The sequence below is a fragment of the Phyllostomus discolor genome, chromosome 4, assembly GCF_004126475.2.
Source record: "Phyllostomus discolor isolate MPI-MPIP mPhyDis1 chromosome 4, mPhyDis1.pri.v3, whole genome shotgun sequence".
Lineage (NCBI taxonomy): Eukaryota > Metazoa > Chordata > Mammalia > Chiroptera > Phyllostomidae > Phyllostomus > Phyllostomus discolor.
Genome location: NC_040906.2, coordinates 102,372,209 through 102,387,466, shown reverse-complemented (window position 1 = coordinate 102,387,466; position 15,258 = coordinate 102,372,209). Strand labels below are relative to the sequence as shown.

The 15,258-nt window shown below is 38.9% G+C and overlaps 1 protein-coding gene across 10 annotated transcripts in view; it reads left to right on the top strand.

Moving 5' to 3' along the window:
* The window catches only part of SAP130 (Sin3A associated protein 130), a 97,101-nt gene that overhangs the window by 22,813 nt on the left and 59,030 nt on the right, over nt 1–15,258 (top strand). For all 10 annotated transcript variants that reach the window (XM_028508622.2, XM_028508623.1, XM_028508626.2 and 7 more), the window contains 2 exons: nt 2,208–2,332; nt 14,985–15,132. In XM_028508622.2, the coding sequence (XP_028364423.1) occupies nt 2,208–2,332; nt 14,985–15,132 (273 nt within the window). The remainder of the gene's footprint in view (nt 1–2,207; nt 2,333–14,984; nt 15,133–15,258) is intronic.

Here is a 15,258-nt window from a genome sequence, read left to right as displayed (position 1 = left end):
CCCTATAATTCAGATGTTGGAACGTTTAAAGATATCCTGGAGGTTCCTAAGCTTCTCCTCGTTTTTTTGAATTCTTATTTCTCCATTCTTTCCTGCATGGTTGTTTTTTTCTTCCTTCTGGTCCCCTCTATTGTTTTGAGTCCCAGTTTCCTTCCCATCACTATTGGTTCTCCGTGCATCTTCCTTCATCTCTTTTATGGTAACCTGCATTTTTTTCATGTAATTTGCACCCAAAATCAACCAATTCTGTGAGCCTCCTGATCACCAGTGTTTTGAACTGTGCATCTGATAGATTGGCTATTTCTTGGTCGCTCAAAAGGATGAGTCCTGGGGGACTGATCTGTTTTTCTGTTTGAGACATGTCTCTCTCTCTCTCCTTTTGGGGTTTTTTTTTTTTTTCCGTTCTGGTCATTCTTGTTATGGTGAGGGGCGGAGCCTTAGGTGTTTACCGGGGCTGGGCACCCCAGTCGCTAGATTGTGACGTTGTATGTGGGGGCGGGAGCGGGAGGGGGAGGGAACAATGGCAGTAGCTCTGTTCTCCTGGGATCTCAGTCCCTTCTCTGGGATCCTGGGTTGCGTGCTCTGCCCTGGTCCACAATGCCGCCTCACTGGGTCCGCTGGCCACCACTTGCGTACTCAGGGTCCACCGCTGTGTCCCGGAAGACTTATGGACTTCCGGTTGCCTTAAGTGCCCGGTTCTCCCTGATCTCTGCACGCCACGACCCGCGCCCGCTCCTTCTCTCAGCGCCTCCTACCGGTCTGGATGAACGGGTCTACTTCAACTTCTTGGCTGTCCAATTTCCATTCAGATAAATTCTCTGTCAGTTCTGGGTGTTATTCTGGCTCTAAATTGTTGTTCTAATCTTGGTTGTGCGTGGAGGTACGGTGCATCCACCTATGCCTCCATCTTGCCAGAAGTCTCAAAACTCTTAAGATATGGAGTGTAAACTTGATTTTGTACATTTCAGAGAGCTAATAAGTTTTTCAATGCAGTATTGTATGATTAGAGAAAGAACTATGAAAGATTAACTTAACTGAATTACATGTAGGGGGTAGAAATTCAAATACCTTTGGGGACCAGGTATATGTATGAAATAGCTGAATTTAAGTAAAGTACTGATTAGCACAGTGGGTAGTACATGTCCAAGCTAGAGCTTTCAAATTAAAACAAAACAAAAGCACCTGCTGGCTAACACAACACATTTGGAAACTGATTAAGCCCCCCAAGACAAGGAACCTCAGTAATGAGGAAAATAGTGCAAAAGTCCTATAATGAGGCAAGTTGTAACAGTAGACACAGTAGGTTTAAGAGGTTAAAAAGTGACAAACAGAGATCAAGAATGAGCAGAGTTTGCAGATTTAAGACATGTAACAAGATCAAAAAAGAGGAACTACTAAGAACTCAGATGAATAGGAGAATTGACAGTATACAAGCAGGTGAAGCCCAGTGTGAAACCCATTTGTCAGGTGAAGATTTACACGGTTATACTGGTAAGGGAAATACTTCCACGTGAAAACATCTGAAAACCATCTGGGCACCCTGAGTCTTCTGTCAGCAAAGAATACTATTAGCATGTGTTTGCCTTTAGCATGCTGACCTAGATGGCCTGAGAGTTAACACCTGTAGCAGTGGCTGAGTAGGCCCTCTGTGTAAAACACTGGTTGTGTGGTAATATAAAACATCTACACCAGGACCGACAGCCTATCTGTGGGAATTCTGGATCTGAATAGGTAGATCCCAGTTTGTACTAAGAGTAGGATACAATTTTGCATCCAGTTATATTTGGAAAGAAAGGATCTGTGTGTTATTTATCCAAAATTAGATTTTTTTTATCATTCTTCCTCTTGTTTTTTTTTTTTTTAAGATTTTATTTATTTATTTTTAGAGAGGGAAGGGAAGGAAGGAGAGAGAGAGAGACACATCAATGTGCGGTTGCTGGGGGTTATGGCCTGCAACCCAGGAATGTACCCTGGCTGGGAATCGAACCTGGGACACTCTGGTTCCCAGCCCGCGCTCAATCCACTGAGCTACACCAGCCAGGGCTATTTTTATAACAACCTATTCAAAGAGAAAATTCCGTAATAAGAATGGCAAGAATTTACTATCATTTGGACAGTAACATACATATTTGAAGGACCCAAGTTTCAAATTTTATTTTCAATGATTGGCGTACTATATATTGCTTTTTTTTCTCTTCTCTTGGTAGTCTCGTCCACCTGTGACCACCTCTAACACCATCCCTCCTTCTGTGGTAGCAACTGTCTCAGCCACCAGAGCTCAGTCTCCAGTCATCACTACAACAGCAGCACATGCCACTGATTCAACACTTAGGTATGTTTGGGGGTTTGATGATGGAGCCATCCTGCCATCTGTCCCTTTTTTCTTTCCTTTCTTTATTCCTTCATTTAACTCAAAAATACTTACCGAGTTCTTTTTTAAGTGCACTATGTGGTATTCTAGATACCGAGGATAAAACAAACATTCCTACCTCAGAGTTCCTATTTTTAGGGTCTGGTGACACACAGGAAATATATATGTGTGTATATGGAAAAATACATACACATATATACTTACATATATACACATACACTTTTTTAAATGATGAAAGCATTTTGGGGGAAAAATCAGGTAGAGTGCATGGGATTTGGAATGGCAGTGCCTGGAGGCTTACATTTTTTTTGTATAAGGTGATCAGGGAGGCCTTTGTTGATAAGGATACATTTGAGCAAAAAATTGGAAGCCATGATTAAGTGAGCCATGTGGTTATCTGGGATAACAGTATTCCACAGTGAGAATAGTAAGTGCAAACACCCTGAGACAGGATAATGTTTGCCACATAAAAGGAGCAGCAGGAGATTATTTTAGGAGGTTACAGGGTCCCCAGATCACGTGAGGCTTTACGGACCACACTCAGGAATTTGTCTTCACTGGGGTACAGTGGGAGCCTTGGTAGAGTTTGAGCAGGGCTGTGCAATGATTTGAAGATTTAGTTGGATCATCCTGGTTGCTGGGTAGAATAGGCTGTAGAGAGGCAGAGTTGGAAAAGAAGGTGTTTAGAAGGGCATGGCAAAAATCCAGGCGAGACAGTTGTTGCAGGTGGAAAGACGTGGTTAGATTCCGAATAGAATTTTGAAGGTAGTTGGGGATTTTGGAAGAATTGCATTGGGGGTACTATGGGAAAAAGAAAAGAGTCAGGATTATGCTATCACGAGTTGGGCTGTGCAGCTAGGAAGGTGGAGTTGCATTAACTTAAGATGTAGAACAGTGGGAAGAAGTCCAGACTTTGATTCTGGGTATTTTAAGCTTTTTCTGACTTTCAGGCACTCAGGTTGACATATATGAGTTTGCAGTTCAGGGAAGAATTCTGGAGGAGATAATTTAGGAAAACAGTACAGATGGGGAAGAGATGTATGAGGGAGAAAATGGCTCCCAGTAGAAGCAGTTAGTTCTTAGTTCTTAGGAGAACTAAGATTCATTAGGACATGAAGGTAAGGATATATTCAGAAAATATGTTGAGGATACAGGGGATTGATGAATTGTAAATCCAGCGGGTACAGTAGAAGGGTTGGGTGTTTGAAATGGGGAGATAGTATAAACTATCTTAATAGAGATTATCTCTTAATAGAGAGTTCTTTCTATACAGGGATAAAGTCTGGTTGCTAAGGGATGGTCTCTGATGATGCTTATGAGTGGCACTATTATGGATGGAGACATGTTGATATATGTCTTCATGATCCCCAAGCCATAGTGGAGGCGAGGCTATGAAAATGTGGTTGGGGAAGGCAGTGGAATAATGAGTCTTTCCAAGAGCTCACAGTTTTCTGGTGGTCTTTCTTGATTCTACCATTAGTTATGTGGGTGCCAGAGAAAACATTTGGCAGTAGGAACAAGGAGAGATTCACTAAGCAAAAGAAGGACCAGTAGGTATGGGGAATAGAGCTGTCAGAAACCAGAGACCCTCCACAAGACTTGATCACTAGTTGGAGGCCGGGCAGAGTAGAAGAGGGAGGATATCTGAGACACCACCTTGATTTCTTCCTTACTGGACTCAGGACATTGAAAGGACACAAGGGAAAGAAGGAATATTTTGGAAAGAAGGTTAGTGTTTTGGATACCGAGTTTCTCTTGAACTATCAAATGGCTGTGGTTAATAGGTGGTTGGAGAGATCATGGGTTTAGAAGTCATTGGCAGATGGTCTACAATTAAATCTCTGAGGTATCTGATTCCAGGGGAAATTAATAGCATCAAGAGAGCCAAACTCTGAAGAAAATAACATTTAAATGCGGAATAGTACCTAGGACTTACCTTTAATCATTAGCTCTATCATTTACTAGCTGTGTGACATTAAGTGAGTTTCTCAACTTCCCTGATTCTTAGTCCCCTCTTCAATAAAAGGAGGACACTTGACTTTTTTGTAATTGAATATATTTTCTGATATACAAGGAGACATAATTTCCAAACATAAAATAGACTCTGTATTGTTATTTTAGCTTTAAATTATCTTTTAAAAATTAGTAGATTCAGATGGTATAATAAAATTCAAAAGGTATAAGTGTGTACACAATGAAAAGCAGGGTTAGATTGTTTTTTTAACCATGTTGCTATTGGAGTATCTGTCTTTTCCAATATAATATTGTTTTAAAATTAAAATGGACATTTGAATTTTGTCAGAAATAGTTTCAGCATTCACTCATACAGCAAATATGTATGTACTTGTGTGCCAGTCACTGCTGTAGACACTAGAAATATGTTAGTGAACTAAACAGACAAAAGCCCTAATGATCAGATGATTTTCCTACTTATGTAACTATGATAAATTCCTAATATCTAACTGCTTTTGAATTCTGGAGCTAGAACATTTAAACAGTCCATTTTCTGTAGAAGAAATATTTAATAGAAAAAAATTTCAAAGTGCCATCTCCTGGAAAACCCAGAATATTTTATTGACTTCTACCAAACTCCCAAAGACCAGATAAACCAGTGATATTTAAATGACTCAAGGCATAGAAAAAGAAGGAAAGTTCCAAGCATTTTTAAGTGGAAGTTCTGTTAAATAAATTCAATTCTTTCTGCCAGTTCTTTGAACTTTTTTCCTCATTACTTAGTGGAATGAAATTCTTTATGACTTTCTTTAACAGGGGCTTATAGGACTAATATTTTCAGTTTTTACATGCTTAAAACCATTTCCTAGATATCTTACACTTAAGCAGTAGTTTGGCTGATAAAGACTTTGGTTTCTATATTCTTTCCTTGAGTACTTTGTAAGCATTTTTTTCCTCTGCCTTCTAGGGCTAGATAATGCTGTATAGAAAGAAGTCTGAGGTCAGCCTGATTTATTTTTTAAACCCCTTAGAAGGATCTTGATATTTTTGCTTCATGGCCTAAGATTCTCTATCATTGAATTTCAGCAGCGTTACTAGGATGTGTATTGTAGTAACCAGTATGTAACATTTTGTTTTGTAACACGGTGTACCTTTTTAACGTTCAGCATGTAACTATATTTATTAAAAGTTTGCTTGAATTTTTATTTATGTGTTTATTCCATTTGCAGGGGCATCCAATTATGTGTGTGTTGGCTCTTTTTTCATGACTTGCTTATTTAATCCTCTTAGACTGTTTTTACCCTTCCTGCTTACTTTTTTCCCACAATTTTTTCTGGCCCCTATTGAGTTTTTAGCACTGTTTCTCATGTTTTCCTTTTAGCTTTGCCTTCACTCCGGAAACAGCTGAGTGCTTTTCTTTTGTTTCTCTTTTGATCTCTGTGCATTTATTTTGTCTTCTGCTGTTGTCATAACTCCTAGTGAACTCTTATGTTGTTATTTTGTGTTTTCATATCATGAAAGCAGTCCTGCATTGTATCTTGGGTCTTGGAATTAATCCAGGTCCTGTTTCATGGCCAGTAGCCCCTGTTGTAACAAGATTTTAGTCTCCTGTGTCAGAGTATGCTCCTTACTTTGGAGAATTATAATTAACTGGATTTTACCCCTTAAATTACAGCTACAGAAATTCTCTCTCCGTTGCCTCCTGTGTCACTTAGTTATTACTACCTTTGGCAGTTCTGCTACCTATTGTGTGGGTTGAGTTTTGCCAGAGATGGAGGCTGCGTTCTTATTTTTGGTTTTTCTTGTTACCATTGTCTAAAAGGAGAAGGAAAAAATATCAAACTGGTAGTCTCTGCCTATAGTGCTTCTTGTCACTCCAAAGAGGTCAAACAATATAACCTGGCTGAACACTGGAGGTGGTCACAATCCACTTGTAATAAATTAACCCCTTATTTTCTGTATATGTTCAGCTTCTAAAGTGAGTCTGTATCCCTTTGAGTCAATTAGAAACAACAACAAAAATGATTAATGAAAGAAATAGGATCATGATTAAAACAATATACTTGGGAGCACTTTCTAGCTGGCTGACCTTACTTCATCTTTTTGACCTTTTGGGGTGGGAGGTTGAGTTTCCATGAGGGACTAAAGATGTTTGATTTGTTTAAAATCCCTTTCTTTTTCTTACAGTTGCTCCAAAGTTGGCTAGTGAGAACCCCATCAAACTGGCTCAGGTCCTTTTGCTAACTCCTGATAGTCTTTGAGTACTTTTTTGTTTTTAGTACAGAATGAATCAGGCTCTTTTTTAACTTTTTCCTACTTCCCTAATCTTGAAATCAGCCATTTCTCCAAGGATTCTTAGTTCATATAGTAGGAATAGTATTTAGAACCCAAGACCTGGGTACTAGGGGTACATGTTTCTTCTGAGGTGCCTCAGCCTTCAGGCTGTTTCTATGGACAGAGGTAGTCAATATAGTAAAGATAGTCAGGTAACATTACAGGTTTTTTCTTGCTTTCTTAGATTTTCTATTTGTGTATCTTTTCTCTTACATTGAAAACCTTGTTTACTAAAGACAATTAATATATAAATGCTTGGGTTTCTATCATCCAAAATATTTTTTAAAAGGAGTTTAACAGTAAGAATGCAGAGTCCCAAGTCCACTTGGCATAAATTTAACCCCTTGATTTCTCTAGATTACTTCTAACAGTGAGACTACTGAGTAAAGTTTAAGATTTCTTCACATTCTGCCCTGGCTGGTGTGGCTCAGTGGGTTGAATGCCAGCCTGTGAACCAGAGGGTTGCTGGTTTGATTCCCAACCAGGGCACATTCTGGGGTTGTGGTCCAGGTCCCCAGTGGGGATATGCAAGAGGCAACTACATACTAATGTTTTTCTGTCTCTCTCTGCCTCCCTTTCTCCTTCCCTTCCCCTCTCTAAAATAAATAAATAAAATCTTTTTAGAAAAAGGAAAGATAAAAGATTTCTTCACATTCTTTTTGTTCTCAGACTAGATTCCAGTAAGTAGAGGGAAAATGGGTTCAAAAGTCACTTGAAGTGATTCTTTTCCCTGTGAAATGTGAAATAACATCTTCTTCTTCCTAACTTATATTCACGTTTCCAAAATAGAACTTGAAAAATATATACAGTGAGGAGTGTCACTCTCATCTCCATCTCACAGATACCATTTACCCATGTTCTTGTCCTTTGCTTTCTAAAGTAACCTGTTAAGCCCTGACCAGCGCAGTTCAGTGCACATGGGTTGGGGATTGTCTCACAAAGTGAAAGATTACTGGTGTGATTCCCAGTCAGAACACATGCCTGGGTTTTAGGCCTGGTGCCTGGTTAGGGGCATGAGAAAGGCAGCTGATCAATGTTTCTCTCCCCCTCCCTACCTCTTCCCCTCTGTCTAAAAAGAAATAAATTAAATCTTTCAAAAATAACCTGTTCATTTTTTATTATGTTTCCAGTCAATGTTTATTATAATTTTATTGTTAGGATTATTTGTTTAAATTTGTTTTTAATTTTAGTATTTGCTTTTTGAATTATTTAAACATGGAGAATATTGATTTGGCTTAAAAATCAAAGCTAATGTAAAGATGGATTCACAAGTACCCCTGTTCCTTCCCAAGTTACCATCTGCTCTAGGTAGGCTGGTATTTTATTATTCTCTTATTTGTACTCTCAGTTTCTTTTCCTAAGAATAAGTATACACACAGATAAACCCATACATTTTCCTTTTTCCATTCCTTTGTTGCAGCATGTTATATTTATATATAGTTTCTTACCTTGCATTTTTCTCTTAACAGTATATTCTGTAGATGACCGTTACATGTTTCAGATGGTATACCTTGCAGGTATATTTGTGAAAGTGGTAGTGCTAGGTCAAAGAGTAAATGACTCAATTTTCTCACCTAAAAAATGGCAATAATATTACCTACTTCAGAGATCACTATGAGAAGTAAGATATACTGCATGAAAAGCATTTAAAACAAACCTGGCATGTAATGTGCATTATATGTATGAGGTGGGCAAGAATAGGTTTACAGTTGTATGGAAATAATAGAAATAAATAATACAATAATTAATAAATGGTAATTATTTGCATATTCACAACTGTAAACCTACTTTCGCCCAACCCTATATATTAATACATTTTTTTAAGATTTATTTTATTAACATATTTATTTTAGAGAGGGGGAGGAAGCGGGGAGAAAGGAAGAGAAACATCTATGTGAGAGATAAACATTCACTTCCGGCAAGATGGAGGAATAGGTGGACGCACTGTACTTCCTCGCACAACCAAGAACAGAACCACAATAATTTACAACAACGATTTGCAGTCATAATATCAGAACTGTCAGAGGATTTATCTAAACGGAAGTCGGACAGCCAAGAAGTTGAAGTAGACCCGTACATCCAGACTGGTAGGGGACGACGAGCCGAGCGAGCGAGCGGGCGCGGGGCTGGCACCAGTCGCAGGCGCGCGTAGGTCGGGGGAAATTTGGCGCAGAATCAGCGCGACAGCCATCCGGGGCGCGGGAGCGCAGCGGTGCAGCGGTGATCCCTGAGTACGCAAGCAGCGGCTGGGGGAATCAGTGGGGCAGCCATTGTGGACCAGGGCAGAGCTCATGGCCCAGAAACCCAGGGAAGTGTCTGACTCCAGGAGAACGGAAGGGTTGCCATTGATCCCTCCTGTCCCCGCTCCCGCCCCTGCCCCCACATATAATGTCACAATCTAGTGACTGGGGCGCCCAGCCCCGGTGAACACCTAAGGCTCCGCCCCCCACCGTAACAAGAGCGACCAGATCAGAGAAAAAAATAAATAAATAAATAAAATAATAGGAGAGATAGGGAAAGACAGAAGACATGTTTCCAGCAGAACAGATCAGTCCTCCAGGACTCATCCTTTTGAGTGACCAAGAAATAGCCAATCAGATGCACAGTTCAAAACACTGGTGATCAGGAAGCTCATGGAACTGGTTGATTTTGGATGCAAATTACATGAAAAAATGGCAGATTACCATAAAAGGGATGCAGGAAGACACACAGAGGAGAGCCAATTGTGAAAGGAAGGAATCTGAGTCTCAAAACAACACAGTGGACCAGAAGGAAGATAGAATCAACCAAGCAGGAAAGCATGATGAAATAAGAATTCAAAAAATCGAAGAAAAGCTTAAGACCATCGAGGACACCTTTAAACGTTCCAACATCCGAATTATAGGGGTACCAGAAGGGGAGGACCAACAAGTGGAAAAGTTATTTGAACAAATAATAAAGGAGAACTTCCCCAAACTGGCAAAGGGAACAGTCTTCCAAGAAATCCAACGAGCGCAGAGAGCCCCAAAGAAGTTGGACCCAAGAAGAAACACACCAAGGCACATCATAATTACATTAGCCAAGGTAAAAACGAAGGAGAGAATCCTAGAAGCAGCAAGAGGTAAGGGGACAGTAACCTACAAAGGAGTTCCCATCAGACTGTCAGCTGATTTCTCCAAAGAGACCTTACAGGCAAGAAGGGGCTGGAAAGAAATATTCCAAGTCATGAAAGACAAGGACCTACATCCAAGATTGCTCTATCCAGCAAAGCTCTCATTTAGAATGGAAGAGAAGATAAAGTGCTTTTCAGATAGGGTCAGGTTAAAGGAGTTCATCATCACCAAGCCCTTACTTTATGAAATGCTAAAGGGACTTATCTAAGAAAAGAAGATAAAGAAAAGACATGTATAGTAAAAGGACAGCAAACTCACAATTGTTAACAACCACACCTAAAGCAAAACCAAAAGAAACTAAGTAAACAACTAGAATAGGAACAGAACCACAGAAAAGGAGGGCACATGGGGGGTGCTAGCAGTAGGGGTGGGAGGAGGAGAGAGGGGGAAAAGGTATAGAGAATAAGTAGCATGGAATGTGGGTTGAAAATAGATAGGGGGAGGGCAGGAATGGTACGGGAAATGTAGAAGCTGGAGAACTCATGGGTATGACACATGGACATGGACTAAAGGGGGGGAATGTGGGTGGGAGAGGGGGCACAGGGTGGAGGGGAGTGAAGGGGGAAATGGGACAACTGTAATAGCATAATCAATAAAATATATTAAAAAAAAAAAAAAAGAGATAAACATTCGTTGAAAAGTAAGTATCCTCTCATATGTGCCTGGATCAGGGACCGAACCTGCATCCCAGGCATGTGCCCTGACCAGGAGTGGAACTGGTGACCTTTTCTTTACAGGACAATGCCCAACCAATTGAGCCACACCAGTCAGGGCAATAACTTTTTTTACTAGAGTAAATGAAAATCCAAGACAAATATAGTCTGTGCTTTGAAAAACACTTAAAAACATCTAAATACTTAATACAGGATAGGGCAAATGTAAGTTTATAGTTGTTCATATGGAAATAACACAATAATCAGTAAATAATAATACAAGAATAAACTCTGTTTTGCATACTCACGACTATAAACCTACTTTTGTCCCACCATGTGTAAATACTCCTTTGGGGTATATTTTTGTATGAGCTGTACCTCTTAAAATATAAATGTGTTGAAGTTCAAATTGAGTGCCTTTCCAGGTGATACTATTGACATTGTTCTTTGTTTAAAACTGTTTCCATAATTAGGTTTATTTATCCTAAAATTTGTCGGTATTTGATTTATGTATACATGCATCTCTCTTGGTGTTTTAATGTCAAATACAGGGAGGACCTGGCTTTTTTGACACTGTACTTAGTGCCCTATGTTGTCAACCATTAAGCATCCAGTTGGCAATAACATGCTAATTCATTGAGCTCCACCAAGTTCCACAGTTGCGTCAGTGGCCAGGATTCTGCTTTCCTATGAACTCGAATGATATATGCCATTTAGTTCTCTAGGGAGAGATCCAGCCATTATAAACTGTATTCACTGATTGCTCATGGTCTGATTTTACAGCATTTTGAGAAAGGATCCTTATTGTTGAAAACCATTGCTTAGTTTGGACACATGAAGTCTTGGTCACATTTTTACCTTTACGACTCACTTGATCACAGTTTCTTATCCCTACTTTATATTCACATGGTTCCAAATATAAAAGCATAAAAAAGTATACAATAAGGAGTATCACTCTTCTCTGTCCCCCATCTATAAGAAGTCTATGTTCCTTTCCCTTTTTAAGGCAACCTGGTGATAGTTTCTTTTTTTAGTTATATTTTATTGATATTCTATTACTGTTGTCCTGATTTTTTCCCCCATTACCATAACTCCTGCACCCAGCACCCCTCACTCCCTCAAGCAATCAACACACCGTTGTTCATATCCATGGGTCATGTGTATAAGTTCTTTGGCTACTCCATTTCTTATACTGTATTTTACATCCCTGTAGCTATTCTGTAAGAACCTATTTATGATTCTAATCCCCTCACCTCTTCACTCATTCCTCCACAGCCTGCTCCCAACTGGCAGCCATCAAAATGCCCTTTGTATCCATCATTCTGTCTCTGTTCTTTTTGTTTGCATAGTTTGTTTGTTTTTTAGATTCAATTGTTGATTTATATTTTTTGCAATTTTTGTTCATAGTTTTGATCATCTTCTTTTTCTTAAATAAGTCCCTTCAACATTTCAGATAATAATGGTTTGGTGATGATGAACTCCTTTAGTTTTTCTTGTCTGAGAGCTCTTTATCTGGTCTGCCCTTCGATTTTTAAATGATATTTTTATTGGGTAGAGCAATCTTAGCCAACCTTGTTCCCTGCTTTTCATGACTTTGAATGTTTCTTGCCGGTTCCTTCAACCTATAAAGTTTCTTTTGAGAAATTAGCTAATAGACTATGGGAACTCCCTTGAAGGTAATTAACTTCTTTTTTCTTGCTGCTTTTAAGATTCTCACATTTTTATCTTTAACATTTGGCATTTTAATTATGATGTGTCTTGGAGTAGGCCTCTTTGCATTCATCTTGTTTGGGACTCTCTGTGTTTCCTGGACTTGCATGCCTATATTCTTCACTAAATTAGGTAGGTTTTCTTTCATTATTTTTTCAAATAGATTTCCAAATTCTTGCTTTTTCTCTTCTCCTTCTAGCACCCTTATGATGTAAATATTGGACCTCTTGAAGTTGTCCCAGAAGCTTCTTACGCTTTCCTCACTTTTTTGGATTCTTTTTTCTTCTTGTTCTGATTGGTTGTTTTTTGCTTACCTATGTTCGAAATCATTGATTTGATTCTCGGCTTCATCTACTTTACTGTTTCTCTGTGAATTGTTCTTTATTTTAGTTACTGTATCCTTCATTTTGAGTGGATTTTTTTTATTATGTTGAGGTCCTCACTAAGTTCTTTGAGCATCCTTATAACCAGTGTTTTGAACTCTGCGTCTGATAGATTGCTTATCTCCATTTCGTTTAGCTCTTTTTGTGGAGTCTTAATGTGTTCTTTCCTTTAGGCCATGTTTTTTTTGTCTCTTCATTTTGGAAGCCTCCCTGTGTTTGTGTGTATATATTAGATAGAGGTGCTTTGACTCCGTGTCTTGGTAGTGTGGACTAATGTAGCAGGTGTCCTGTAGGGTCCAGTGGCACAGACTTCTCTGTCACCCAAGCTGTGTACTTGAGGTGTGCCCTTCGTGTGGGCTGAGTACCCCCTGCTCTTGTAGTTGAGCTTGGGTTGCTGTTGGCAGATCAATGGGAGGGATTTATCTAGTCAGCTGCAGGATTGGCTATGAGCAATTAGCACCAACTTCTGTCCTCCAGGGGGCATCATCTGTGCAGGGACAGGATGATGGTGCTCTGATGTGGTCTATAGCTGTCCATTGGGTAGTGCTGGCCCGTGGGTTTCATGCGTGGTACAGGCAAGGTCAGCCAACCACCTACGTTTTGCCCGGGGCCACCCTGCCTGAGCTATAAGCAATCTGAGATAGCTGCCACTTGTATTGGGCTTGGAGATTCCCAGGTGAAGCCAAGCTGTGAATCTAGGTTAGCTGCTGCTAGTGCTGGGCCTGGGGCTCACTGAAGCCAACTATTGCTTATTTGATAGGATCTAGAAGTTGTGAAACATGAGTATTTTAGTTGTAATTTTGATGTGTTTGTGTGAAGAGGTGAGCCATATCTGCCTACACCGCCATCTTGACTGGAAGTCTGAATGATAATAGTTTTTTTAGGTATGCTTCCAGTGTTTCTTAAATATAGCCAAATTCAAATGCAATTCTTAGTTTTATCTTTTCACACAAAAGAATGTTTAATTTCTATATTCCTCTTTACTTTTTTCATATAGCATATATATCAAAAGTTTTTCATTTTAATACATAATTTTAGTGTTCTTTTAGTTGAAACAATAATGATCTATTGTGTAAATGGATTTATGGTTCTTTCCAATACTTCACTATCATAAATAATATTGCAGTGAATAATCTCATACATTTATGTAGGTTATTATGCATGTGTGCAAGCATATCTATAGGATGAATTCTCAGAGTGATCAGACAGTATCTACTAATTGCTGTCACTGAGGTTTATACCAATTTATACTCCCTCCAGAATGTTTAAAATTGCCTATTTCCTTACAGATTGAGTAGCAGAGAATGATGTCAATTTTGGGAAGGTATTTTTGGCAAGATGATAGGTGAATGAGGATATCTCAGAGTATTTTAAATTGCATTTCTCTTCCTATGAGTGAGAGTATCTTTTCTTCGTCAAGTGACAATTTGTGTTTTCTTTTGAGCAAACTATTTGTATTTTTCTGCCTATTTTTTATTGGGCTGCTATTTTTTATTTCTAGGAGTTCTTAGTATATTCAGAAGATTATATTTTGTATAATAGGAGGCTTACTTATTTTTTTACAGGGTCAGATTTACTGATTTTTTTTATAGCTGGTGGATTTTTAAATCTTTTACTCCTTAGAAAGTGCTTCCCTATTCCAAGATTATAAAAGAATTCTCTTATCTTTTTTCCATGTACTTTTAAATTTTCTGTTAAATCTTTGATCATTTTCATATTTATCCTGATATACTGTGTGAGGTATGGATCCAGTTTTATTTTTTTCTAAATAGTTACATAATCTTCCCAACATTATCTATTAGTCCTCACCCCTGGCTTGAGATGCCAATTTTGTTGTACCGTCAAGTGTTCTTTCTCTTGTTGAGTTTCAGTAGTTTGCTGCCAGTTAATTTGACATGCTGTTCATGCTGATATCCTTTTCAGTAGTCATTAGACAGTCATAACTAACTTTTTATCAATTCATAGTAAATGGTATAAAATTGTGAGGTGGGAGGGGGTCATTACTTTAAGGTTTATGGGTTAACCTGCTGTTAATCAAGGTTGTCTGTAATCTTTACTCCTAATACTAAGAACCTTGGTGTGTGTTTTCAGCTTTGATCATAGAATGAAGTGTATTGATTACAATAATACTTACTTGAGATAATTGTAGAGCATTAATTAACTATATAGAGTATACTGAGAATGACCTGGGTTTAATTTATTTAGTTCATGGTACATGTTGATTGCTTTTTTTAAAGTGAGGTTCATGGCAGTTTCAAAAGAGAAACTTGATGAGCCATTTACTTTACTGGTTCACCAGCAGACCCCACAGAACTCTGAAAAAAAATACAGCTTTATGAGTCTGATCTAGTACAAGGTGGTAAGTGGCTTTGATGCCTGTGTTGTGTCTGGAGACAGATTATAAATCATGTCTTTTCTGTCTTTTCAGTCGACCTACTTTATCTATCCAGCATCCACCATCTGCAGCAATTAGTATTCAGCGTCCTGCTCAGTCACGGGATGTAACAACAAGAATCACACTGCCTTCTCACCCTGGGTTAGGGACACCAAAACAGCAGCTTCATACCATGGCTCAGGTATAACCAGAGGTGAAGAACTATCTGTATGGTTCTTCTGTGGGTTAAAACCAGAATTATGTAGAACATGCTAAGAACCTGACCATGTTGGTGGCAGTGATTGCTTTTAACTGGATTGAGTGGGAA